Source organism: Nothoprocta perdicaria, unplaced genomic scaffold (assembly GCF_003342845.1).
Source record: "Nothoprocta perdicaria isolate Ctin4 unplaced genomic scaffold, notPer1 scaffold_170, whole genome shotgun sequence".
NCBI classification, from domain to species: domain Eukaryota; kingdom Metazoa; phylum Chordata; class Aves; order Tinamiformes; family Tinamidae; genus Nothoprocta; species Nothoprocta perdicaria.
In genome coordinates, this window is record NW_020454872.1 from 454,457 (window position 1) to 481,009 (window position 26,553).

The 26,553-nt window shown below is 56.1% G+C and overlaps 1 protein-coding gene across 1 annotated transcript in view; it reads right to left on the reverse strand.

Moving 5' to 3' along the window:
• PLXNA2 (plexin A2) overlaps positions 1–26,553 on the reverse strand; it is a 134,906-nt gene that overhangs the window by 66,191 nt on the left and 42,162 nt on the right. The window contains exons 3-4 of the mRNA XM_026036097.1: positions 17,949–19,204; positions 16,074–16,256 (exon numbers count right to left, since the gene is read on the reverse strand). Coding sequence (XP_025891882.1) covers positions 16,074–16,256; positions 17,949–19,136 — 1,371 coding nt within the window. The 5' untranslated portion in view covers positions 19,137–19,204. The remainder of the gene's footprint in view (positions 1–16,073; positions 16,257–17,948; positions 19,205–26,553) is intronic.

A 26,553-nucleotide genomic window follows, 5' to 3' on the forward strand; every position in this document is an offset into this window, starting at 1 on the left:
GAGCTGGGAGGAGGGCAGCGCCAGGAGCACACGGGGTTCTCTTGCAGAGCATCCTCCCGTGCCCGGCGGCAGCAGGGACGCAGCGCAGAGCCCGTCTGTGCCGGGAGGCACAGGCTGCCATGGGGAATGCTGGGCTCACACCAGGCTTTTCCTGCTCCTCGACCTCACCTGGGCAGGGATTGGGATGGGGCTGCATCCCAAAGCACCCGAAGGAATGGGGCTGCATCCAGCGCTGCGCAGCCGGGACCGGCGGCCTCCACGGCTGCATCCTCTGCAGACCCCGACGGCCTCTCTGTCCCTCTACGTCCTTCAGCCCCACCGGCCAGCGCAGCTAAACCCTCATCGGGGCCCAAACCACCACGGGAGAGGGGCTGGGGATGCGGAACGAGGGACGAAGCCGCAGCCCATTCCTGCCTCCACTCCCGTCATTGACCCGCAGATAAACACCCGGCTTCCGCCCTAATCCCTGCAGCCTCATGAACATCAGCCGCGCTACATTTTTCATGTAATTAAGAGAAAAACCCTAATCCAGTGTAATTAGCTCCCTGATTGCCAACGCCAGGCAGAAAAGCACTGTTTGAACAGCCACTCAGGTCTAGCTGGTTAGGCAAACACGGCGCGCGTGGCTCAGCAACCCGACACTGAAACAAGTCCCCTCGCGGTCCTCACCCTCGTGCGTCCTCGCTGCAGGGCTCCCGCATCCACACGGAGCCCCGTGGAGCAGCTGCCTCCCCGGCCGCCTTCCCCGCACGTGGGGAATCCAGGGAGCCAAAGCAGACGGATGGGAATGGAGAACGTGGATGCCAAAGGGAAGCAGGGAAACCAAGGCAGCAACGCTAGGAGATACCTCAAACACTTAACCCATTTCCCAGCAAAACGCACAGCAGCTCAACTGCTTAAGTTTTTTTTTTTTTTTTTTTTTTTTTTCTGTGGTATATTTTAAAAAACATTTTAGGACATAAATTACAGACTATTCCACTTCTGGACTAATTATATCTTTCATTTTCAGACAGGCTGCTGTGGCATGTGAAAGAGGGGCACTTCTGGGAGAGATTTGTTGGGGCTTTTTAAGCAGACTTTTCATCTTCCCTCTGTGCCATATTATAAGGATTTGGGGGTTGTTTTTGGAAAAAAGGGTATTTAGCCTCCACTTTGTTAGTTTTGGTTAACATTGCTGCAGAGGGCAAATTCCTGCGTGTGGGAGACTGCAAAATCGCCAGCCACTTTCTGCGGGGAGAAAGCTGAAGCGCCAGCTCCAGCCCTGCTTTTCCCTCCTTGCTGAGCTCATTCCTGAGGACTAGATGTTTACACGCTGCGGGATGCAAGAGGCAAACATATATGTTTTTGCAGCTCTAACTCTTAGTGCTGACGGCGGCCAAGGGCTGATGAAATGAGTGAGGTTCTGCCTGGCTTTGCCCATGTTTGGGCTCGGGGCTCTGCTCCGCTCCCTCCTCGCGCCGAGGTCTGTAAACAACCCAGCAGAAGCAGCCGAGCTGCTCCTTTGTATCAAAGCCAGGGAGATTTCTTTACACAGAAAGGAACAAAAATGATTTATCAGCTCAAAAGCTCCTTTTAAAGAGGAGCCCCTGAGGAGAGCAAGCCCAGATGCTTGCTTGCATTGCACTGGCAAAGCTAATTCCTCTTCCTCCCTTCAAACTTGCTTTTTTTCCTACATGGACAGACTGGGTATGAACTATTGACTGCAAGCAGAGAGCCCTGGTTGGATGCAACTCATCAATATGGATTTAAGTGAAATCTAGAAATTTGCACCATCCCTGGCTCTCGGTCAGGCTGTCGGAGCGAGGGGCTGAGGAGCAGAAGACCCTTCCCATGGTCCAGGTCTATGAGAGAAGCCAGGGGCCAGCGGACACCATTCTTTACTCCAACAGGGTGGCAGGGGACAGAGCCGCTTTCCTTGCACGGCTGCAAGCGCCGTCCTGCTATTTGCAGAGCTACCTCGGTATTTCTGCTTCTGAAAGTGCCAAATCCATGCAGAAACAGCTGCTTTCGGAACATTTCTAACCCAGCTGGAAGCTGGCAGAAATCCCACAAGAAGAAGAAGAAAAAAAGCCCCAAACACAAACATATGGGATGTTACTAAGCAGGCAGATACCAGCTCGGAAGCACCTAACAGGGGGTTATTTGAGGGCTGACCCAGGCCTGGGGGCTTGCGAGCCCCCTCCATGCACATCCCTGTGAGCCATGTGTCCCGTGAGCACCCGGAGCCGCTTCTCCATCTTCCCAGCTCTGTGATAACCCCGACCCCATCCGATAACCCCGACCCCTTCCGCTCCCCCCAGCTCCCGCACCAAGTCCCGCACACCGCTGGGAATTCTGCTCAGGGTATCAGGGACAGAATGAAGCTGACACATTCAACATTCATTCTAGAGCAGCTTCAGAAAAGCCCAGGTTCGTCCTCCCGCCCAGCAATCTGATGTCTTGCATTGCTATGCACTTATTTTTTGCTTTCCATTTCTTCCCTTTCCCATTTCTTCCCCCTGCAGGAGCTGAGCCCAGGTGATGGCGGCACCCCGAGCTCTCCCTTTCTCCTCCTGCCCGAATTTATCCCTATGAAAACATCCTCCTTGAGTGAGGCTTCCTTAATCCCATCTGTATTTAATTCCAGACAAATACAAACAAACACACAAACAACAATCTTGGCTCCCTAAGGCCATCGTTTCTAAATCAGTTACAGCCAACTCCAATTAGCAACAAAGCAACACGAGCAGCTCCGCGCGCTCCTGGACCCCTGGGAACGCGCCAGCCCACGAGGCCTTTTTCCCAGCCTGGCCCCTCTTTGCTCCTGAAGAACAAGCTCTGCCATTGGAGTTACAGGCTCCACGAGATAAAACACACTTGTTTTTATTTAAAAATCTGTTTTTTTCTTAATTCTGACCCTGCTTTGCCGTCCTCGCATCTCTCCTGTCCCGTTGCACGTGGGGTTGGAGCAAGCGGGACACGGGATTTCCAGCACGGGCCCTTCCCTGCCGGGCAGCAGCGTCTGCAGCAGGCAGATTTATCCCCCTGTCCGGCCTGGCAGATGTGACTGGTGCTGACGGACACGCGGGCATTTGCGGGCGCATTAATGAACAGCTTAGCATGGAAACTGCCAAAGCAGCGCACCTCGCAGATGTTATTAGGGGAAGTTTATTTAAAGCAAATTTTATGGCTCTGCTGAATTTATTAGATCAGCAAGCTCAAGAAAAATCATTCCAGGTTCCTTTCCTGACAAATAAATAAAAAACAGCCAAGAAAATAATAAAATATGCTTATAGAAGAGCTCCCAGCACAGCTGATTTTACATGTGAAATTCCTGGTCACTGATGAAGTCATCCCTTGGGTAAAACCTAAAGAGGCTACCAGCATGGAGACCCGAGGGGTGGCAACAACACAGCGGAATGAAGCCCTGCCTTCCGCGGGGACGGCGTCTCGGGAACTCCTGCTCTCCGTGCACGTGGGGCAGGACGGGGCTGGGGCTGCGCAGCACCCTCCACCCCGAGGCTCCTCCACAAGTCAGGGCAGCATCAGGCCACGCGGGCACCTGCTTCCCCACCGCAAAAGCCGCTTTTGCAGCGCTGTTCAAGTGCGTCCTCGAGGCAGAGCTCGCAGCCAGGGGCTCTGCCGCCCCCAAACCGCTCTCGCTCAGACCCTGCAAAGCCGCGCGAGAGGCTCCCGAACGCCCCCGTTTCGAGCCAAGCCGCCCCGCGCTCCGATGGCGGAGAAATCCAAGCGACAAAAGGTCTCCGGAGCCAACTGCGGAGCGGCTGGAGGCAGGATCGGCACCGCGCGCGCCCATCTGCCAAGGACGTGCCCCCATTCCAGCAGGTGTCACGACGGTGGACAGCAAAGGGCAACGTGCAAAGGGCCAAGAAACAAGGAGAAGGGGAACCTGTGGGACAACAGTGCTGCCCTGTTAGGAATACTGTGCGCCTATTCATATGAAAATCCATACGGCTGCTACTGTTGCATGCACTCTTCTTACACAGCATGAAATTAAAATTCCTCTTCAGTATCATATTGCCAGCACTACAGAGCAACTTCAGACTGAGCTAGCAGACAATTTATCCTTTGGCTTCCTCAGACGGGCTGGTGCTGGGATTGAAAGCCAGTGGGGTGAGGGAGACGAGTCTATTGCCCATGGTAAAAAATTCTACTTCCAAAACAAATCCCGGAGAAATATTGCTGGCCTAGAGTCTGACTGTTGGTGCTAATTTCACAGTGCAGTTTCACATGCATAATTCCCCCCAGACCCCCCTGCCACTTGCTTTCTTATCTTTCCAGAGCAAACTCAACATGCAGGCTCATTTCAAGGAGCGTTTCACCCAGAGTCCAGCCAAATGTCAGCAGATCTGCTGGAAATGCAAATTGAGACGATCATGCAAAAGAGGAGGGCTTATAGATTGCGCAGAAGGGCAACAGAAGGCAAATAAAAGCTGACAGAAAGAGGGAGCAAGGAACGAATCTCCCATCACAAGTTGTTGATCATTTGCACATGTGCTCAGTGAGTAAAGACAGATTTTCCAAACCATTCAAGTCCCCCTGATTTTCACTGCCAAATCGCCCCGGATCCTCCAAACACCACGGACCACAAAGCTCCTAAATGGGATTTCTGCCTCCACTCCCACTATTCACGGCCGCTCCTCCCCGCTGCAGCGCCGAGAGCCGCTGCGGAGATGCGGAGAACAAGCGCGGGGCTTCCCGGGAAGCTTCGGAAAGGGATTTCAAGGAAAGGAGGATCCCCCTTGGGTCCAGGCAGAAATAAACCCGTCACGTGCAGGGCGTATTTGCGCTGCCCGGGTGCAGATCCGCTGCTTGGTGCGTGCGTCGGGCGCCCTTCCCACTGCAGCCCCGGGAAGGGGGGGACACGCTCGGTCACCGTTGTCCCTGTTTCGCTCGTGCCGCCTGCCCCGTCCTGCAGCCGAGGCCTGGCCGTCTGTCCCAGCAGGACGTCCCTGTGCCCGGGGGCTGCCTTATCGCTGCCGAGCATATTCAGCAAAGTCATTCGTGGCTGTACCCGGGCAATGCGCCTGGCGCGGAGCAGGAAGGCGCAGGCTCCAAACGTCCCCGTCCTTGAGCAGATCCAGCCTTGTCACCACTGTTGGGGACAGGACGCGGAGCCGATTTTGCCGGCATCAGTCCCACGTCCTCGCACAGAGCAGAGGTCCCAGCACAGGGAGCTGCTTGTGCTTCCCCACCTGAGCGCACAGCAGTGCTGCAAAAGCTGCGCAAAGCACAAAATGCAAAAAACCAGCATTATTCTCCCCTATTTTTGCTCCTGCCTATAGGGAGCACACAGGCTATTTAGCTTCTCGAAGTACAAATACCAATACGGAGCTGGCTGCCGTGCCTGAGCACGAGGGACTGCAACACGTCAGGAAAGCGGCCGAGGAGGGAACGCGGCGGCCGAGCGCGGTGCCGGCGGCCCAAGGCAGCGCCGGGGCGTCCTCCCGAGCCGCCCTGCTCGCCGGGACGGGCGCGCGGGCCGCGCACAGCCCCGCGGCTCCGGCACACGGGGCTGCTCCCCGCCCGGGAGCTGCCGCCCCGGCGCCCTTCGCTCCACGGCCACTTCGGGGAGACACTCTGGTGCTTTTGGCAGCCACTGAACTGGAAGGAGAAGGGTCTGATTATCCCCTCCAGCACCTCGGCGGCGACCGGACCAGTGACCCCTCTCCTGCCACTCCACGCTCGCTGCGGGTGTTTCACACAGGGAAGGGGCAAAGCCTTCGCACCGAGCCAGGCTGGCCCCGCTCGCTGCCTCATCCAGGAAGGCACTTTGCTCCTGCTGTCAGGAATCCCGTTGTCCTCAGAAAGAGCACCAGGACTGAGGCCAAAGGCAGCACGACAGCCCCATGGTGGGGTGCGAAAGGAGATGCGAGAGCAGCGAGGCCGTTGTCACCACCCGCCAGGAAGGAGCCCTAAATCCCTGACAACACAAGGTGCGGCTGTGGCCGCAAGGCTTCGTTCTGGACACGGCCACGCGGCCGCAGGGCTGGGCAGCTGTCCCGGCTGCCGAGCAGGCCACAGAGTCGGACGCAGAAATGAGAAGAAGCCCTCGGAGCAGCTGCCCCCTGAGAACAACCACGTCCGCCCATCCCGAGACACACGGGGAAGGGATTTGCTCCGCTGGCCCCGCAGCCGCGGTTGCCTGGGCCGTCCTCGGCAGCGCAGCCGCTTTGTCACCTTAATGCGAACGTCCCCGCGCTGCAGACATCCATCACGGGAAATGGCCATCAATCAGGGGACACTAACCTGCTCCGACAGGGCGCTTGGGAGGATGTTCCCCATGCACCACAACAAGCCTTAATTATTTACGTCTCCAGGACTTTTTCAATTACCTCTTCAGCAGCAAGAAAGGTGCCCTGCTCTGCAGAGGAATATTAATGGCACGGGGAAGCAGAAGGGATAAGGGGGAGGTGAGAGGTGTCGTTAGCCCAACGCCCAGCGCGCTCCGTGAGTGGAGAAACGGAGCTGGCCTTGGTGGCACAAGCAGCAGGGGCCCCGGTCCCACGTCCCGCGCGGCAGCTCCGTCCCCAGGGCAGCCCTACCAGGCAGAGTCGCAGGGACACTCGTGGCTGCTGCCTCTCTCCAGTCACTGCAGCCACCTTCAGAAGAGCTCTTAAGGCAAAGGCTGCTTGGCCACAGACGCTGCGCTGGGCTTGGGGTAACTGCAAGACCGAGAGCTTTAATACTCCCAGCTGGGCCTGCGGCCGAACCTTTGGCTTCAGTGTGAAGCCCCCCGCAGCATCCACAAGCCCCGGCCCCTCCGAGGAGCTCAGCTCTTCCGTAGGCAGCAGAGGCTGTGCCAGCTCCCCCACACGCGGATGCCCTCACCTCCAGCTGAGCGCAGCGGGACCAGATTGTGCACGGCGGGAGAACCGGCCATCTGCCTTCCCGGGAATGCTCCTGGAGCAGGTCCCGCTCCGTGGGAATGCGCCGCGGCCAGGGGGGCCCCCACACAGCCGCAGCGGATCCGGCGCCTCGCTAGAGCCGGGAAGCAGAACCGCGGCCACGGGAGCTTACCAAGAGCACGAGGCAAGAAGCAGGAGCCCAAAGCAGCTCTAGCAGCCATCACGGCGTGTCCTCGGGCAAGTCACTGCGTCCTCCTTTTCCAGCTGTAAACCGGACATTAAGTGAACCCTTATTTTCCATCCTACTCTGGGGCTGTGCAAGAAGAGCAGCAGCGCTGAGTTCCTGCAGTATAGATAAATAATGCACAGGTGTGTGCTGGGCAACAGGTAGCAGAGGAGAAGGCAAAGTATGGAGCACAAGCAGAGCTCGTGCAGCTGCTCTTGACCCTCCAGCCAAAGCTCAAGCCCCTGCACCGCCTGGTTCCAAAGCGAAACAGCAAGGCCAGGCCTTGACCTTTGCTTCAAGAGGTACAAGAACAGCTGGAAGATGCAGGGAGAAACCTGCGCTCGGATGAGACATCGGACGAGAGGGAGCAGTGCAGCTCCCCGCGAGCCCTGCGGAGCCGCTCCGCAGCTCCCGCGCTTCCCGCCCAGCTCCCACTGCATCCGCGCGCCCCGTCCGCCTGTCCAGTTGCACAAAGCAACCGCAGGAGCCCGGGGTTTGGTTGGTGGGAAAAGGAGCTGGGGACAGCGGTGCCGAGGGCTCAGCACCCGCCTCACCGTGCGCCCGGGCCGGCCGTGCCCGAGGCGGCTCGCAGGGATCCACCGCCTCGTTAATAAATTCATCAAAGTGCTTTCAAATGAGCTGCGGCACACTGTGCATCGCCGGCGCTGCCGCTCCCGGGAGCTCCCGTACCAGACCTGGCTTTTGTTATATAATTAAATACGGACACGTGCGCCCCGCGCGCAGCGCAGCTCCTGTATTTGCTCCTGTTAATTAGGACGTGAGGTGCAGTCTCGCAGCAGAACTCTAGGCACTTCCAGGCTAATTTTCCTTAAAGATGTGGACAGTCAAATCCCATCTCTCCATATTCCGTCCTGCCCTCCCATTCCTTCCCCCACAGGAGATCAAGGCAGACTCTCATTTCCCCATCTCATGCTCAAACAGCCTCCCTGGGATGGAGTGGAGGCCCCTCGTGGCCTCCCTGCACCACGCGCCTCTCCCGGGTGCATCTTCCCGTGCAATCACCCGCTGCTCCTGCCAGGCCCCCGTGCAGGGCCCGGCAACCCTTTGCTTGCCCTTGCAGGAACAACCCAGCCTTTTAGTTTCTCCACAAATCTCCAGGAAATCTGACAGAAACTTTAAGCAGAGGCTGACATGTCTTGAAACAATTACTGCCCGGCGGGGGGCGGCGGGGGGGAGAGGGGCTCGGTTAGAGATTATTTTTAGAGATTAGCTTTAGAGTGACTGACAAACTGATAGGCAGCAGCATTTGCTTTAATCTGAAACAGGTTTGGCAGAGATTAAAAGGAAAACGCAGCCACCCACCGCCGAGAGCTCCTCGGAGGGAGGCAGGCTGCAGCTTCCCGCACTGGTGCCCGACGAGGCTGCCGCGCGCCCCTCTCCCAGGTTGCTTCCCAAGGGCTTGGAGCCCTTTCCAGGCAGGATGCAGCGTGCCCGGCTGCTCCCATTGCCCTGCCGAAACTGGGGGTGTCCAGCGGCGCCTGCCCCCCGAGCACCAAACGCGGAGGTTTGGCAGCACCGCGTGCCGGGCCCAGCTTCAACGCCACCGCAGAGCGCATCGCGCCACCCAAAGCCCCGCAGATGAACACACAGAGAGCAGCTGCACGAGGAGCTCGGGGTGCAGGCAGGGGGGATTGCATTAATCCCCTCATTACCAGCCCGGCCCTGGCAAACTCTGAAGGAATGGCTCTGGAGGTGCAGGGATCGGCGAAGGCAGCAGCTGCCGGCCCAGACGGGCCCGCTCTAATCCGTGCCGCTCCTGCTGGGCCCGGAGCCTCCGAGGGAAGCGCCCGGGAAGGCCGCGCTCCAGCCCGGCCTCCCCGCGCCCAGCCCGGCCTCCCCATTGCAAGCGGCCGCCTGAGCCCATCCTTTCCATACAGAGCCTGAGAGGGTTGAAAGAGTCATGAGAAAAGGAGGCCCCCGAAGGCCCGAGCTCTCGGTGCTCCCCGTCCAGGGGTGAAGGGCGGTGAGCGGCGGCGGCCACAGCTCCGGTCCGCACCAGGGCCGATGCTGAGCACGGCCGGCCCCGTGCAATCACCCTCTCACAGTTGTTTTATCTCATTGATACCCAGCGCTACAGAGGTGCCTGGGACTCAAGGGGCGTTTTGCTGAGCACATTCAGAGCAATGAGGCAGGCGGGAGGCCCCCGGAGCCATCCCGCATCTCCTGGCCGCGGGAAGGAAAGGCAGCGGGTGCTCAGCTGCGTGCAGGGCCACCCCACCGAGCGGCACTGCGGACAGAGCCGCTGCTTCCCGGGAGCAAGTGGAGCCTTCCCGGGACGTGAATTATGGATGAAACCTTAAGCTTTTAAACTTTTAACCTGTGCGTTTCTAAGAAAGTCTTAACTTGGTCCACAGCGCGGGAGGGAGAACAATGGCTCGGTGCAGGGCCCTGAGTTTACTAGGCTCTTAAAATACATCTGTCCTCACGATGAATATTTCATTTGCTGAGCCACTCCCAGGGGAGGAAGGAATTCCTGATCTGCACCAATTGGAGACCAAAATCTGTGTTAAAATCTGTGTCCCCTCCAGGGAAAGCGGTCCCTCCGCCAGCAAACAGCACTTGGTCTTACCTGCAGACAGGTAAACGGGTGGGTTTGCGCTTGAAGCCCTTCTGCCCTCGGGGACCTCCCGTCAGGACGCAGCAGCACAAGCAGTGGGGCTGCCCTGGCCATTCAACACTTAACGGAGGGATAAACGTGGCAGAGCAGAGGCAGGACCGCCCTGGCGTGTAAAGATCTGCTGGTGGGGAGCGAAGGAAGAAGCGGCAGGCGCAAACAAGAAATGCAGCACTTGTGCTGCAGAAGCAGAAAGGGCTCCACAAGGAGAGCGTTACTGTCCTGTGGCAGGAGGCACCAGCTGCTCCTGGAGGCTCCTGGAGCTGGGGGCTGCCCGCACACCGGCTCCGCGGGGCTGCGGGGCACTGCAGGAAAATCAACCTTGCTCGTTCTCGAACATTGAGCCACTGTCCCCAGCGAGGGAAGCAGCCCGGGGACAGGCTGCCCCTCCTGGGCTCCGCTGCCGCTTCCAGGAGCGTTTCCAGGCCTTACCAATACGTTTGCACACAGGCTGATCATCACCCGTTACCAACACGGGGCACTTTGCCCTTACCGGTTACGTGGATGCCTTTCTGACACTGCCATAAGCTGCACAGCATCTCGAAGCTCACAGCTTCCCAATTCCGGGGACGAGAAAACCCAGACTGTGCTAAAAATATGTCCAAGGCAAAGTCTTTACCATTTATCCCTACTAATTCCTCACCGTGTTCCTAAACAACTTCCCAGAGGGAGAGAGGGAGCCCAGGAGTCCTCCACACCTTCCCCCCACAGCGACATCCCACTCCAGCTCTGCCACTCACCCATTTCAGCAGCTCGCGCCCCGCCGGCCCCTGGGCTCCGCACACCCACCTGCACTCGCAGCAGAGCCTCCCAGAGCAGGAAGCTTCACGAGCTCCGAGCAAAAAGCTTCGGGGAGACGCGGAAACCGAGAGCAAGCCAAAAGCACGCTCTGTTTTTCCACTAATAGGCCACTGGCTGCAGGATGACTAGCAAAAGCAAACATCGCATTAGTCAGCCAAATGTTAGCTCAGCGCCGCGAGCCGCGGCGCTCACCAGCCCCTCGGAGGTGAGTGCTCCCAGTTGGAGGCACAGCAGTGCTTATTGCAAAGACCCTCTTTTACCCGCCTGCCTCTTCCTCGCCCCTTTTCTTCTTTGCTTTAAGCAGCTCAGGGGACTGACTCTTGCTCTCTCCGGCTAGCGCAGAGCTCGGGGTTGGCATCCTCTGCACGCTGCAAATGCAAATCAACTCTTAAGTGAGTGGCAACAACCAACTTAACAGGCCCCGCTGCTTTTAATGAGCCGAGGAGGGGGAGCAGGGGCCGGGAAGGAGCAAGGAGCACCTCGGAGCGCCGCGCTCCTCCGCTGCCGCCGACGCGCCGGCTGCCTTGCATAGGGCCTGCAGGCAGGTTTATGAGATTAAAGCCCAGCGCACAATAAATAATTTAGCAGCTTACCACAAAAAAACCCACATTGTATAATCGGGAGGCCGTATGATGTGTACATTCATTTTAAATGCACATCACTTTCATCCGCATGTATCTATTTGATACAAAGACGTGGAACCAAACAAAAGGAAGGGAAAGAATAACAGAGAAAACGTGGTGGGGGAGACCCCACGAAGGCGCAGGCAGGAGGATGTCAGGCCGATCCTGGTGAATCCCACATCAGATGAATAGAACTAGGGGATAAAATGAGAAGAATAATCCAGGAATCCTCACCCTCACGGTATCCTCACATTTTTCTTCTTTCCATGCGGCACGGCTCCCTTCCTGTCTGATTAGCATCATCTGTGACTTCTTGGAGACACCTAATGAGTGGGGAGCTGTCACACCGTGCCCCTGAGCCAGGGGATTAAGACGGGAAAAAATAAAAGGGATGTCACAAACACACCGAGAACGAAGGAGCCTGGAAGGGAGGATGGGAACGGCCATGGCCGCAGGGAGCCCTCGGCCGCCGGGCTGCAGCCCCGCGCTCCCGTCACCTTCCCCTGCTTCCCAATTCCCCTACTTTAAATGCTCATCAGGCCATTTAAGCAGATGTGTCTCCAAGGAGCTGAAGGAGGAGAAAATTAATAATGTTTCTTCTCCCGAAAGCACTCCATTTCCTCTGTCATCCTCGCTCCCATTTCATCTGCATCAGTATTGATGGGCAAATTTAGCTTCTCTTAAACACTGACCAGCCAACTATGACCTACCCGGGAGCGTGCGGTTCTCCTTCGGCTTGGAGCCCTCTCCCGCTTTCCCGGCGCACATTCCAGCTCAAAAGCACCGCTCCCGCTCTGCCTATTGACATCAAGCACCGTAAGGGATGACCAGGGAGTTGGGAGGACTGTTCAGGAGCCTCATTTGCTGGGGTTGTGATTTAAGGGCATCCATTTGGGGTTCAGGTGCTCAGGCGGCAGCGCATCCAGTGCTACAACCTATTCCCCAAACTTGGAAGCTCCTTTGGAAAGGCTCTGCCAGCAAATGATTTTCATCTGTTCAATAACTGACTGGTGTCCTCTGGGCTCCTCCACACGCTGATGCCACTGACTTCTTTCCTAGTGCTTCACAACAGCCTGGGTGATAATTACGGGGAAATTAAAAGGATAAGATAACCCTGCATAGCATGGAGGCAGATAAGGACAGGTCCTGATGTATATTTCATTGTGAAGACCTATTTTATTCCCACTAATGGAACAAGTTAAAGCAGCCAAGCTGAATAAAACTATCACATACCACGAAGCAACAACACATTTAAAGTTTGCTTTTCCCCGGCTGAGTAACCCGATCGGTTATCGCTGCTCCCTACAGAAGCGGAGCGTTCGCTTCCTTTGGAAACACGGGCAGACAGCACCGTGTCCTGAGCGCGCAGCCATTCAACAGGTAGATAAAAATGCATTTGTAATCATGAAAACTCTACTTACAGCAAGACTTTTTTCTCCCTCCCGCAGCATTTTCCCCCCAGAGACATCCCAAACAGCTCTTTGCAGGTCACCTTGCATGCCAGAATTGATTGCAGCCATGTACAAATGCAGCTACAACTGGGACAGCGCATTACACTGCCTTAGAACAACGGATGACGCTCCTTTATCCATGAGGAATGGGATGAATTAGAGGCAAACATCACCCCACGCCTCCGAAGCCAGAAAGAACCAAGAGGTCCATTACTGAATTCCTGCCTGCAGCACCAGTGCGGACACTGAGGATGGAGAAGGGCCCTGAGGATGGACAAGGGACCCTACAGCTCCTTTGGACAGTCCCTGGAAGCACCAGGCCAGCTTGCAGGCAGACCCTGGGTGGCTGGAGTGCAACCAGCATTGAGAGGACACCCCAAATCGCCGTGCCCCTTCCAGCCTTGGCAGCGCCGCAGTAATTCAGTGCCAGGTTACACCCAGCAGCCGCAAAGTCGCTGCTCCTGCCGCTGCGTGGGAGCCGCCGGCGCCCGCACGCGTTGCTGCCGGCTTCATTTTTCTCAGAGAGGCATAAACAGCCCCACGGTGAAATAACACCTCGCCCGTGCACCGGCACACATAGAAGAGACATTTATTTATTCCTGATCACAAACAATGTCCTCCATTGACAAGCTGAATGAAGGGCACTTCTCTGATTTATTAGATCTAATAAGATACACACCTCCTGGGATGAAATACAAGATTGATTTCTAGTGGTGAGCAATGCTGCTGTCCTAGCCACGCGCTCAGCCGCAGACATGGAGCTGGGAAGGCAAAGGAGGAGAGAAAGAGCTGAAACTGCACAAGGTAGAGATATATATGGAAAGATTTGCATGAGGAAGGGCGGCTAAAATGGAAATAAGTCTTGCAATAGCCTCCCTTCAGACCTGAGAAATGGAGCTTACTCCTTTCTTCCCGCGCTCTTTCTCTCTCATGCTAAGTCTATAGGGTCTACAGAGAAGCAGCAAAACCCTGCAAAGTTTTGGTGCGACACCAGGGTCTTCCTCCCTCCGGGAATTCTCCAGGTCAGGCCCTTCCCGAACACAGGCCACGTAGAGGAGCCCCACTGAACACTGAGGGTCATTTTCACATCAATCTCAGCATCCACCAGGCAACTGCGTTAGCCGAGTTCCGCGGGTGCCGTTTTCCATCAGGAAAGAGACAACTAGCACAGCAGTACTTAGCTTGAGGCCCTATTAATAGCAGTCCTAATTATATGGCTGCAAATTTAATTCATAGCAATGATTAGTGTCAAAATCAAAGGCATCACACATCAATATTGATGGAATTGCATAAAGGCCATAAACAGAACAAGCAAGCTGACATCTCCCCCCAGCAGTTAGTTGCTGTTAACTGTTGCATTAATGTCTCCTCTGATTTTGCTGGATGAAAATTACTTTTTTTCCCAGGAATTCACAATCCTGAATGGTTAGGGCTGTAATATAGTGCAAAACGGGGCTGCAGATGCTCCCTGGGGATGGAGGAAGGGGCAGCTCTGGGAAAAAAGCAGCTGCTCCTTTGGGAGAGGGGCCGGGAAGCCACAAGGCCCCGGGAGCTGCTAGGCAAGTGCAGGGAGGACGGAGGGCAGCGAGGCCGCCGGCCTCTCCGGCAGCGAGTTCCCGCAGGGAAGCCCAGATTTAAGGAATTCCAGAGCTGCTCCCTGCCTTCATTCCTGAAGCTACAGAAAAGAAAAACAGGCTCATCTTGGGAGCCCCAGAGCGAGCCCACTAGCTGGTTTCCATAGCAAAGCAGCAGTGGTGGCAGTGGGAACGGGTGCGAGAGCTTTCAGACCCCGGTGCGTGGGCAGCGGCGGCGATGGGGGCAGACGAGGGGTTTAGCCGGCTCTTTGCAGAGGGGTCCGTGCTTTTACTGTCCTCACCTTGCTCAAGGGGAAGGAGAGACATGGATGTGTTTACGGCACCGAGCAGCCCAACCACCCGCCAACTTCCAGGGGACTCTATTCTTGGACGTCCCCCCCTCACGTCAATCTGTCACCTCCCCAACAGCTCCGCGGTGCCTCCTCTGCAAGCGAGCGCACCCGCAGCTCCGCGCGAAGCTGCTCCTCTCTTAGGCCATACAAAAACATAAACCCACACATCAAAAGGGAACAAACTTCACAAATGTGCAGACAGGAATGTCTAACAGGAGGCGCCTGAGTCTCACCCGCTGCAGACAACGGCAATAAATGTGAAATAGGGATGCCCGGCAGGTGCCACGAGAGGCTGACTGCAGCGCACGCCAAGGGCCAACCTACTGGAGACATGGACTGATTTTCTCCGCACCTGTTTAGCACTGGCTCAAGCGGGTAAAACTTGAGCTGTTGCCCTTAGTTCTTTTTCCCCAGCTCCCCCACTCCCAGCACACACAGAGTGGGAAGGATTGACACATGTAGCTCTGCTCTGCATGGAAAAGGTGGAAGTTTGGGGAGGTTTTCCATGTTGGAATAGCACATCCAGAATTAAACCACGCAGGTGAGGATGCGTCTCCTGTAATCCTAAATAACTGATGGGATGCAACTCTGCTCGCCACAGAAAACACCCACGCACAGACACAGGCTGTTTGCTGCACGTGTCTCTAAAGGAGGCACCTTCCCTGCATCCCCCTGGCACCAGGAGCTGTGAGAACCAGAGCAGCTCCCTGGAGCTGCCAGCACTGGCACCCAAGACGCGCTGCGGGCACCTCTGTTTTAGCTGGAAAACTCATGGAGCCGCAGGGAGCAGCGCAGGCGGCCGGGCAGGCGGCACCGGGAGGCTGCCTTGGCCCCACAGTGCTCCAGCCTGCCCCGCTGCCACGCGGCAGGCCCCACGGAGGCACCTCATTTACTACTACTCAGCACTTGTAAAGTGCTGAATGAATATTAATGAGCTGATGTAATTAAAATGATGCAGAGATTCAACTGTAATATCTGCCTGTCCTTGTACCTTCCTGGAGAGATGAGAAAGAAATTCCCTGCTGCTTAAGGACACAAAAAAATTAACAACCTGCTGTTGATTACATTTGTTAACTCTTTCGCTGGAGCTGGAAGCATCTGCATTTAGGGCTCTCACCCAGTGCCTCGCATTTACATTGCAGGTTAAGTGGAAGAGCCTCTGTTTTCCAGAGCAGCAGCTATAAAGCCAGTTTCGCCAAAGCCAGATCAGATTTTTGCAAAGACTCATGAGCTAGCACAGCCGAAAGCCAGGGCCACACGAAAGCACCTGCCTACACCTCCACGAGTCCATTTTTAGACTCATTTTAAACGTGGGACTTTTGAGATACGAGTAGCGTAGGCCACTCTCAACAGCAGCGTGACGGGGCCTGACCAGACTCCGCATCCCACTTGCTGGAAACAGCAGTTCCGAGGAAGCGAGGAAGACAACACCCCGGTCGGCTTCACCACCATCACCTCTTGTTGCTAGCAGCAAGAGCTGGCACACGAGGCCAACGCGCCAGAGGCTGCTCGGCAAGGCGGCGCGGCCGAGCCGGCTCTCGGGGCCGCCGCCACGCGCTCACCTTCTTCAGCTTGCCGCTCTTGGTCCCCACGAACACCACGCTGGAGCCGTTGTAGACGTAGGAGGCGACGGATGCCATGCGGTCCCGGCTGGAGCTGAACAGCGGCACCCCGTCCACCGGCGTCGACCCGCCCAGGGGCTGGTTGATGTCCAGCCCGCAGAAGTTGTCATCGATTGGAACCGGCTGGAAAGAGAAGGAGCGGGTGAGCGTGAGCGGCGCGGGAGTGCAGCCACCCCGCCAGGCTCTGCCCTCCTGCCGGCCCGCGCACGGTGCGAACGTTTCCATAGGGTTCAGATCCCATCAGCTTTCTCAGGGATTTGCTCCTGTGCGTGCAGGCCTGTGCAGCAGCCGGCTCCTCCTTGCACTTCATCTGCCCTGGCCCTGATTCTTACAGGTGCTAAGCGCTATAAATGGTGCTCAAACATCTCCACGTGAGCACAGGCCTCCTTTGAAGACCACACGAGCCCATTCAGAGATCACAGCCACGACGTCTGAGCTGCTTCTCCTGCATCCCCCTCCCTGTCCTTATCTCCTTCATCCCAGCAGTTGAAAGCGAAGCAGCAGCAGCAGCCCTGACCTACGAGCTGAGGGTTAAAGCACTTTCCCCTCGTGCCGGTGAGCAAGAAACAACCTTCACTCGCCCAGACGCCACCTTCCCAGCCCATCGCATCCCATTTGACACCGTTCACAACAACAAGGGCACGTCCTGCTGCCACCAAGCAGGGCAGGGGGCTTGGGCAGCTTGCAGAGGAGGTGGAAGCTGCTCCTTCGGCTCCCTCTGCCAGCGGGCGCCTCCTTTCGCACGAGCAGCCCAGCTCCGCGGCACGTTTTAATTCTGGAGCTGCTGGAGAGTTTTCCCAAGCCAGTACGTGGCTGTGGAAAGGCGCAGGATGGGCTGTCATGGAAGGGCAGGATTCCCACTTACCCACGCAGGGCAATCATGGGCAGGAGGGCCAGGCCAAGGCTGCCACCCAAGCGCTGCCATCAGGCAGAGCCTCCAGTGGAGAACACGAGGTCCACAAGCCCAAGATAATGTCCTGTTTCTGCCACTACCTAGTTGCAGAGATCTCCTTACTGTGCCTCAGTTTCCCTCCACAGTACAGAGAATACGGGCACTGGCTTCTCCCTGGAGCACTCGCCCCCAGTAGGGGAGCATCAAGACACTAGCAGCTAAGTGTTATCAAGTGATATTAGCTGAGAGTGAGTAAATTCCTACGCGGAGTAGGTGGCAGGGCTGTGGGAGGGGTGGCAGCTGTGACACTGTGACAGCGGTAGCTCTACTCACTCATTTTCCCATGGGGGATGTTAACTACCAAGCGTTCAGGGTATCTGGTTGCAACTGAGCAGGGAAAATCTGCCTGTGACTCTCCGCTGTGCTAGGCAGCGTTCTAGCTCCTCTCCACTTCCCTGTACTTCATTTAACCCACGTTTATCATCTCCTAGCAGCCAAATTTAATATGCTTGGCAAAAGAAGGCCCCAGGGATTCTCAAGTCAGAAGAATCTGCATGTGAATCAAGATTAAAGAAATCAGCTGAATAAAAACACAAAAGATGCAAGTGTCATTTGTATTTATCCTGTTAGTTTGTTTGCAGCAGCCTCCTGCTGCGGGAAGGGCAGGACAGCCTTCCTCCGGCTTCCTCGGATTTTTAGAGCCTGAGGTTGGGAACGGCAGAGCACTTCCAACAGTAGCGGGCTATTCATCTACTTCAAAACTATCTCTTCCTTTCATTGTCATAACTGCCTGTCTGATAACAATAAGGATTAAAGATGAAAAGGGGCTGCTGCAGCTGCCCGTGCCCAGGGAAACTGAGGCACTGAAATGTAAGGTGGATTGTGCCCGTCGGGGTGCTCAGTCCAGCCCCTGGCTCCCTTACCGCCTTGGTGCACTGCACGTCCTTGCCCAGCAGCCAGTTGAGCTCCAGGTTGCCTTCCCCCTGGTAGCAGGACTGCAGGCGGTCCTTGATGTGCGCGTTGACGGCACGGATCGGGAAGACGCAGAGCGCCGAGTCGTCCGGCGGCTGGTGGTACTGCTTCTGCCCCTTGGAGAAGATGGCAAAGAGGACATCTTCCTGGGGCGTGATGTTGAGGGACCTGGCCAGCACGTCTCCCGGCTTGGAGAGGTAAGCGGCTTGCAGGAGGCGGTACTCGGTGTCCCCTCGGACACAGCCGAAGGGCAGGGACACATAGGAATGGAATTTGGGGTCATCTTTGCAGAGCCGGACAATACGAGACGTGTAGAAGAGGTCACTGGCGGAGTTGATGGACACTCCTTCGGGCGTCTCTGGCTGGACAGTCAAAAAATAGACAAAATTGCCGCTGGCGAAACCGTAGATGTAGAAGATGTCAAAGTGAGAAACAAGGGCCAGCGTATCCGAGGGGATCTTGATAAGGGAGGACACAAAGTCACTGTGCAGCTCATAATCCAACATGGCTGATGACTCTGGATCCCGGGGAAGCTTGCGGCTGGAGAGGGTGGGAAAATAATCCTGCTTCCCGTCGACGGCCGTGCCGATGAAGAGCTTCCCGTCCTCGCCTTCGGAGCGCACAATCACGCCGTACATGGTGCCCGTCTTGTTGACGCTGGAGAGGTAGTGCTCCTTTTTGTGCGACGGCTCCACCAGGATGAAGAGGTCATCCAGGCGCAGCAGCTTGCAGACGCCCTGGTAGAGGCTCCCGCAAGCCAGCAGCCGGTTCTCAGAGTAGTCGATGATCAGCAGCTTGTTGACATTGTTGGTGAGGGTCAGGATCTCGCTGCACGGCTGCACGATGAGCGGCGGGTAGCAAGACTTGTTGTCCTCCTCAGGACCCGTCTTGTGAGCCACCAAAATGGTCAGGTTCCCTGAGAGCTTGTAAACCCGGTTGATGGCCCCAACGTAGACGGCTCCGGTGCCTTGGTGGACAGCCAGGTGGTTGAAGGTCCAGTCCCGGTTCTCGGAGTGGAAGGTGCTGAACAAGGCATTGCTGGAGACGTTGCGGGAAAGCGAGGCCAGGAAGAGACAGACTAAGGCCACCGAGCAGCCGTCCGAGTCCAGTAGCCGAGGCCAGTTCTTCCTCCGATCCATCCTGGGAAAGGCAAGCGGCCGCGTTCCCTGCGTTCGTCCTTTGCCCCAGCAATGTTCCTCACATGGTTCTGGAGGGAAAAGCAAAAAGAAAACAACGTTCAGAGCAGAGGATTAGACCAGGCTGCCCTGCAGAGAGAACTCAAAGGAGGCGATTTAATTATACAGTCCTTGAGATAAAGTGAGGACGTCTCTGAGCCCAACAAGAATTAAGCAGGTCTCCTTACTTATTGGTAAGCAGTTCAGTCCTGACGCTTTGCCACTTGGTTGAGGCTCTGCGTGTTAATTTGTTATGTGGTTTAGCTGTTTATAATGTACTCGGCTCAGCCATGGGAGGGGATAATCAGCCCGAGCCCAAGACAAAGCCTGCAGTTCACACACCCAACCATCAATCTGCAATCTTGGCTAAAAGGATGTCTCCTGCAGGGCATGTTGTTGGAAGAAACAGAGCAAATAAGAGGTGGTTTCTACCTTTAAATCCTCTATGATTTAATTTAATAACCTGGGGTAGAAGTCTCGGGCAGGCAAGTGCACTGAGCACACACACAAGGAAGGCAGCAGCAGCCGCTTTCCCCCACTAACCAGAGCTCGGAAACACCCATACAGGTGCTTCCCGGCCCAAAATATTCCCCAGTCCTTGCCGATCCCTTCTGCTGGAAAGCCAGGCAGACACAGTGATGAGAGGCGCACGCGAAACACCAGCTGCACGGCGTGCAGGGCAGAAACCACCCATTTAAATGGCCTGGACGAATTTCCTGCTCCAGAGAAACTTCAGGCGATGACTAAAGGCCACACAAAGCAGCAGCTTGGGCGCTGTGTCCCAGGGACCTGCAGCAAGATGAACAGCCAGGGTGTCCCGGCGCGGCGCACAAGAGCCGGTCCGGGAACGGGAACACCAGCCCTTCCCTCCCTGCACAGCCCGGGCGCCCTCGGGCAGCTCAGGCCATTGCAGAGCTCTGCCCAAAATCTACCTGCAAGCGAGGTGTGAAAGAAGAGCTTGGGTTTAAATGCAAGTGTCTGCTTGGGGAAAGCATTTTACTGCATCCCTCTCCCACCACAAAGCACCTGAAACCCCTACAGACAGCAGCTCAGCACGATAAAAACCTCTCGGATGAGACGAGGGAGACTGTGCACGTAGCAAGGAGGAAACTCCAGAGATAGATGAGCAAAGCAGAGGAGACAGACGCCTATTCTGCACATTGTAGGAGGCAGGGCCTGGAGAGCGGCACAGGAAAATGTGCACAACGAGCAGAAAAATAACAACTAAATCAGCAAACCAGAGGAGCGGGGAGTGACGTGAGGGTGGATTCAAGGAACGTGCTGCCACAGGGAGAGCCAGGAAGGCATCGGCACCCAAGTGCTCCACCGCCTTGACGGCGGCGTGTCCCCTTCCACCCATCCTGGGCACGCAGGGATGGACGCACCAGCGTGCAGCCCTTCATGGAGGGTCACCAGGGCCATCCTCCTCCTCACTGCTTGCACTTACAGAAGCACAGCCTGGAAAACCACGGGAAAGCAACAGTGCTGGTGGGGCCGAGGCTGCCGGGCGGCATGAGGACTCAGGAGGCTGGAATTTCCTTAGGAAGCGGCGCTCGCCTCGGGAAGGCGCAGCCTGCGGCTCCCGGCTGCGCGTTTCATCCACCCTTCCGTCCCAGCGGTGCTGCTGGCGGCCCCGGCCTCGGCTCCAAGCGCTGCTTTATCCCGGCACAAAGTGACGGTTCATCCAAAGTGGGACCCTGCAGAGCCCGGGCGCGTGGAGACGCCGCCGGCCGGAGCATCCTGCCGCCTTGGAGACCCGCATGCAGGGCGCGCACAGCAGCACGTAAAGAACAAACCAGAGGAAGCCCAAACCCATCTACCAAACCCAAGACCACGGGTACAACAGCCCCAGTGAGCGATCAAGGCACCAGCAGCTGCTCCGAGCCCGGCCGGCCGCACCAAAACCCGGCCCTGCAGCAAAAGCCGCAGTCGAAGCGCTCAGGAAAGGGCCCGGGGCTGAGCAGCCCAAGCAGGAATTCCTCAAAGGCCAAAATGTGCCTCCACTAAGAGGCGACCGAAATAGCGCTTACCTCAGTTGCTATATTCCCATCAAGGAAGGGGCGTTCCTGGGGCAGAGGGCTCTAGCACGGAAGGGAAGTCTAGAAAGTAAAAGACCTTACCCAGGGAGTTCTCCTTCCTACGGGGCCGCTGCTCTAAAGCTCAGCACAAACGGCTTTTCCTGCGCAGAGCTTTCGAAAGCCAAGCGGTGCCGCGGCCAGCCGAGCAAAGAGCAGCGCGAGCGGGAGTCAAACACGCTGCATGCGCAGGGGCCGAGGGCAGCCTCCCCTTCGACTGCGGCGATTCTGTATTCTTTCCCTACGGGGTTTTCATTCCAAAGCAGCACGAAACCCAATGCAGGCTTGGCAAAGCAGAGGTGCCGGCTCGAGGGCGGCTTCCACGCGCACCTCGCGGCTTGCAGAGGCTTTGCAAACAGCAAGGGGAGACCCGGAGCAAGACGTGCCTGAAACGTGCATTCAAACGCACCCAAGCAGCGGCCGGAGGCCACCGGGCACTGCCTGGCACTGTCCCCTCCGCAGGCGCACGGACACGGGATGATCCTGCTCCCCGGGCCGCCGCCGTCCCCACAGCACCGGCGCCTCAGAGCAGCTGCTGCAGTTAAACAGCAGCACCAGGGCAGAGGGGGGCATTTTAACTCTAACCTTAGCGCTATTTGACCATTAAAGAAGAAAAAAAAATGGAAGAGAGTTTAAAATGTGGCCTTAAAAAGCAATCTGAAGCTATTAGTAACACGAGGTGAAAGAGAGTGTAAATTCAGGGACACAATATAAACCCAAGCAGCTGAAAGGCCTCAATTAGGCTGAAAGGAGTTATCTGGTATTTAAATAATTATTAGATTGAAGGAATAATCACAGGTCTGAGCTGATTTTTTTCCCCCACTGTCATCCTAATGGAGACTATAATATTATTATTCAAATGCCCATGATTCTCATTTAGGGGGGAAGAAAAAAGGGCTCATTTAATCTCCCTGCGACAGGTCTTCAGGAGGCATGATTAGTCATTTCTCTCATTTCAGCTGTCACTCACTTACAGGCACCACAGTTTGTCATTAGTGTTATTTTATGCACATTAGAAAAAAAAAAGGAAAATTAAAGCAAAAAAAAAAAAAAAAAAGGAGAGAATCTCCCGCGGAAAATGATGGATCAAAGGCACAATTTTGATGTCATCAGCACCGCAGCTGCGCTCCCTCCACGGAGCAGAACTGGCACGTCCCCGCTCGCTGGCCACCACCGTGCCCTGCCTTGGCGGGTCCCTTCACTTCACCCCATCTCCTGGCTCTGACCAGCCTCTCACCGGCGCCACGATGATGGGAAAGATGCGAAATCCACTGGGAGAGGCATCCCGGGCCAGGCGGCCCCGCGAGGAGCTGCCGCTGTCCCCCGGCTCGGTGGGAGAGGGGACAACAAAGCGCTCCCCACTCTACTGCCAAAGCTAAGGGTGTTTAGAGCCGCACGGGCCCGGGGAAGAAGCAGCCCCGGCTGCCTGAGCCTGGCCCTTGGCATTGCTCTGAGCAGCCCTGCTTTGACTTAGGGCTTTTATTTGGTTTTACCCCGTTGCCACCCATGATGCTGAGCCCCATGGCTTGGGGGCAAAATCCAGCTCTTTGCCCCTGCTTTAGCTTGGCGCCTGTTGGGCCCCGGTGGCCTCGGCGTCCCCGCACACGGCCTGTCCCTGCCACCGTGTCCACGGGCCCGTGGGCAGCCTGCTGAGAAAGAGCCGGGAGGGCGAAACACAGCATTGTGGCTATTGCCTCCCGCGGGCCGGGGCGCAGGAAGGGACCGCCGCGCAGAGCCCAAAGGCATTTCCCTGATAAGGAGCCCGCCCGCGTGGGCTGCACGCACAGCTGCCTCCCGCTGCCCACGCTGGCCACGTTGTTTATACAACGCGTACCGGACAAGCTGCCTCTTCCCCTCCGTCGCTCCCGCGTGCCAGCAGGTCTGGGGTAGGGAGGAAAGGCAGCAGGGCAGGCTCGGTGCAACCTCCCGCGGGTGGCACAGGGCAGCTACCAGCGCCCCGCGCAGTCTCCTCTTCGTCCCAAATCCTCCAAAGAGACCCAAGGAGGGGCCTCTTTGCACCCACGGACCCGCAAGCGCCCCAGGGTGCCCACGGACCCGCAAATGCACCCCCCAGCCCCATCCCGATCCCGACGCGGCAGGATGCAGACACCTTCTCCTTCGGCTCTGCTGATACTTCTACACCTGCTATCTTAGAAACTACAGCTGGCAGCTATTGAGCTTTAAGCACACTGCTGCAAAATGGCTTTTAAATTAGCTTGCTTCAATGGGAAAGGTGCAGGCAAGAGGACTTCATTCTGCACAGGCACCGAGAGGAATTCAGGAGGGCGGCACCATCTTGGTGCACAGAATAGAACAGACCCCATATTTTCCTGCTTGCTTTGAAGCAGGATACAAAGGGAAGGGAAAAATCATCACTTTTTAAGTATCTTAAATGGTTTATTCAAGTTTGGGGAAGTCGCAGTTTCTTTCAAACCTGTATCAGCATGTCAATGGCTTTGGATAACAGTAAATCATAAAATTCAAGTTAGAAAGCCCTGTGCAGCTATCATTCCCAAGGGATGTCAGCCTAACTCATCCTTAAAGGCCTCCAAAAATAGAGTCCACTGCCTCTCCAAGCAGTCTATGCCACTTTTCCCTTAGAAAATGCTTTTAATAGCGTCTCACTCAAGCCTGGGTGGACTGAGGTTTATGCAGCCCCACATCACTTGTGTATCTGAGCATCGCATATTTATTAATGGACTCTATCCCCAGCAAAAAAAGAATTTAATGGCCAGTGACCTTAGATACGAGCAGATTAAACAATTCGCCCACGGCTAGTGGAGAGGTCCCTGTGCAAAGCTTGGAGTTTTATCTCCCGCGCTCCAGCCCTGCTCTCCCCAGGTGACTCCCGGCTGCAGTTTATTACAAGAGCGTGTTACCGTTCAGCACCAGGAAGATCACAGAGCGGCCGCCGAACCGGAGGAGAAAAATAAGCAGCAGCTTCTCCTGGCCTCGCTCCAAGCGCACCACAGGCAAGTGAAGAACCCTGGCTTCAAATTAAATGGGTCCCCAGCCACTCCATTAAACAAAAATCCTGAAAGAGAAATGCCTTGGCCGTGCCAGCCCCGTGCAGCGAGCGCCGCTCGCTATCCCCAGTGCTCCCCGCGGCCGCCAGATGTATTTACACAGTAGCCACCGTGCTCTTACCTAAGTAAACCAGGAAATAGTGCATTTGTTAAAATTACCTCCCGAAATGCTGAATCCCCAGCCGGGCAGCTCTGATTTCACTTGGCCAACAGCACGCTGAAATTCTTGACAACATGCAGTGGTCTATGTGCACACTCAGACACGGCCACCCCGCGTGGACACTGCCGACCAGTCACACGACGACCCCATCCCAGAATGGGCTTAGTTACCATGTGATAATGTTATCATGTTTAGTTATCATGTGATATCCAAAAGCATTCTGTGGTCATTTTGATTCACGAGCAAAAAGGGCCAGGTCAAACCTCAAGGGAAGGCTGCTTGGCTCCACATGGCGGGATGAAACGCAGGAGGGAAGGTCAGGAGTGTGCAGTCCGAGGGGTTCCTTTCCAGCACGTCCCGCTCAAGACGCTGGGATTCCCACTGCAGAAGAAGTTATTTCTCCCATCCCACCACCAGGAATTTGGAGAGGGGGAATGTGGTAACAGAAAGACCTTAATTAGCGACAAACCTGAACGAGGCTAATGGGGGAGAAGGCGGCACGGCAGCGGGGAATCCTTCAGAGGCTGCCAAGCTCCAGGCTGCTCCCGTGCCAGGACGTGCTCTTAAGCACAACGAGCCTCTGCGTTAGCGATTCCTTTGCCTCTCCAGGCCTGGCCTTGAAGTGCATCACTGAGGTGCTTGACGCGTTTCCGAAAGTGCTCTGAGATGCCCAAATCCCAGGAATCGTAAAGCATTTACGCTTGCTTCCTTGGCTGCGGGCGAAGGCGACAGGCGGCAGCCTCGCTGAGCCCGCACTGCCCGTCGCCCGCGCTGTTCACCCTGGAGCGGACTGATGCCCGAGGCGGCGCAGCCCGGACACCCACGGGTGCCACCGCCAGCCGAGCGTCGTCTCCTCTCCCACAGCACCGGGACGCGACGCCTCCCCGGGAAAGCGGCTCCTTCCCCTCAGCCCCGCCATGCTCCTCTGCCCTGCTTTTCAATTTCAGAGCTCTGGCAGATCGCTGATTAATTCAAGCCTGTTTAATAACCCTTCTGTTTAGATGAAACAAGCTGTCTTGTTTCCTTTATTTTTAACATTGACTCTCGTTTCTTTGGTAAGGATCTCGCTGTCATTTAAGAACTCTCTCTGCAACCAAGCTAACACTAGCTTGGAGAAGGCATTTGCTCGGATCCACATCTGACAGGAGCCAGGAATTACGGCACAAGGCAGGACACAGCGCCAAGAGGGCCCGGGCATCCTGAAGYTCCGAATCCCTCGGTGTGTCCTGCTGAATGCGAAGTTCCCTCCACTTTCCGGTGCAGCTCAAGCATGAGGCACACGGGAATGCCGGACGGGAAGAGCCCGGCTCCGGCTGGGAATGAGCAGCAGCCTCTCAGCTGTCTCCTGCCCCTTCGAGTTTCAAAGCTGCACTTGTCTGTAGAGCAACTGAGTCATTTCCTTCCTATATCCAGCCTATCGGACTAGATCCAGCGGTGCCCGGAAAACAATAAATCCTTCAAGGACTTGTAAGGCCATATTTCACGGGAATGCAGCAAGTCCGACAATTCCTAGCACACCCGTGGATTCAACGCTCCTGGCGGAAGCCGCCTGCTCTGGCCCTGCTCCCGTCGCAGAGCACAAGTGCTCCCTATCCCGGTCCCTATCACGCCGGCAGCGGAGCAGCCCCGTTGGCTCCACGGGACCCCGGGCGGCTGCACCAAGGCTGCTCTGCACTATACACAGCCTGAGAGCCAGCAAASTCCCACTGAAACCACAGGATCCAGAGGCTTGGCCTAAAGAAACCCTCCATGGCCGGCGATGAGTTTCCATGCAGCCAAGAACTGGTCACCTCCAGACACAAGCTCCACGCGACCCGCCTTGGAGGTCACAGCACCATCAGCCAACCTCAAATATGTGAGAAAAACTAAGCCACGAGGAAATTAACGTTATATCCTCTTCAGAACAAGATGGCTGGTGGAGATAATCTGGCAAAGTGTGTTGTTTATAATGGCAATTTGCAGAGAATGCAAGGGAATTTGTCTGGAATGACGAAATGAGCCAATATTTCACTTTGCCTCATGTTAAAATTTGCCCTGTTTCTAGGGGCTTTTTTTTGTTAATYTTAAAAGGAGAAGGAAATTAAGTCAAAATTGTTTGTTTCCCCACAGCTATTTGCAGC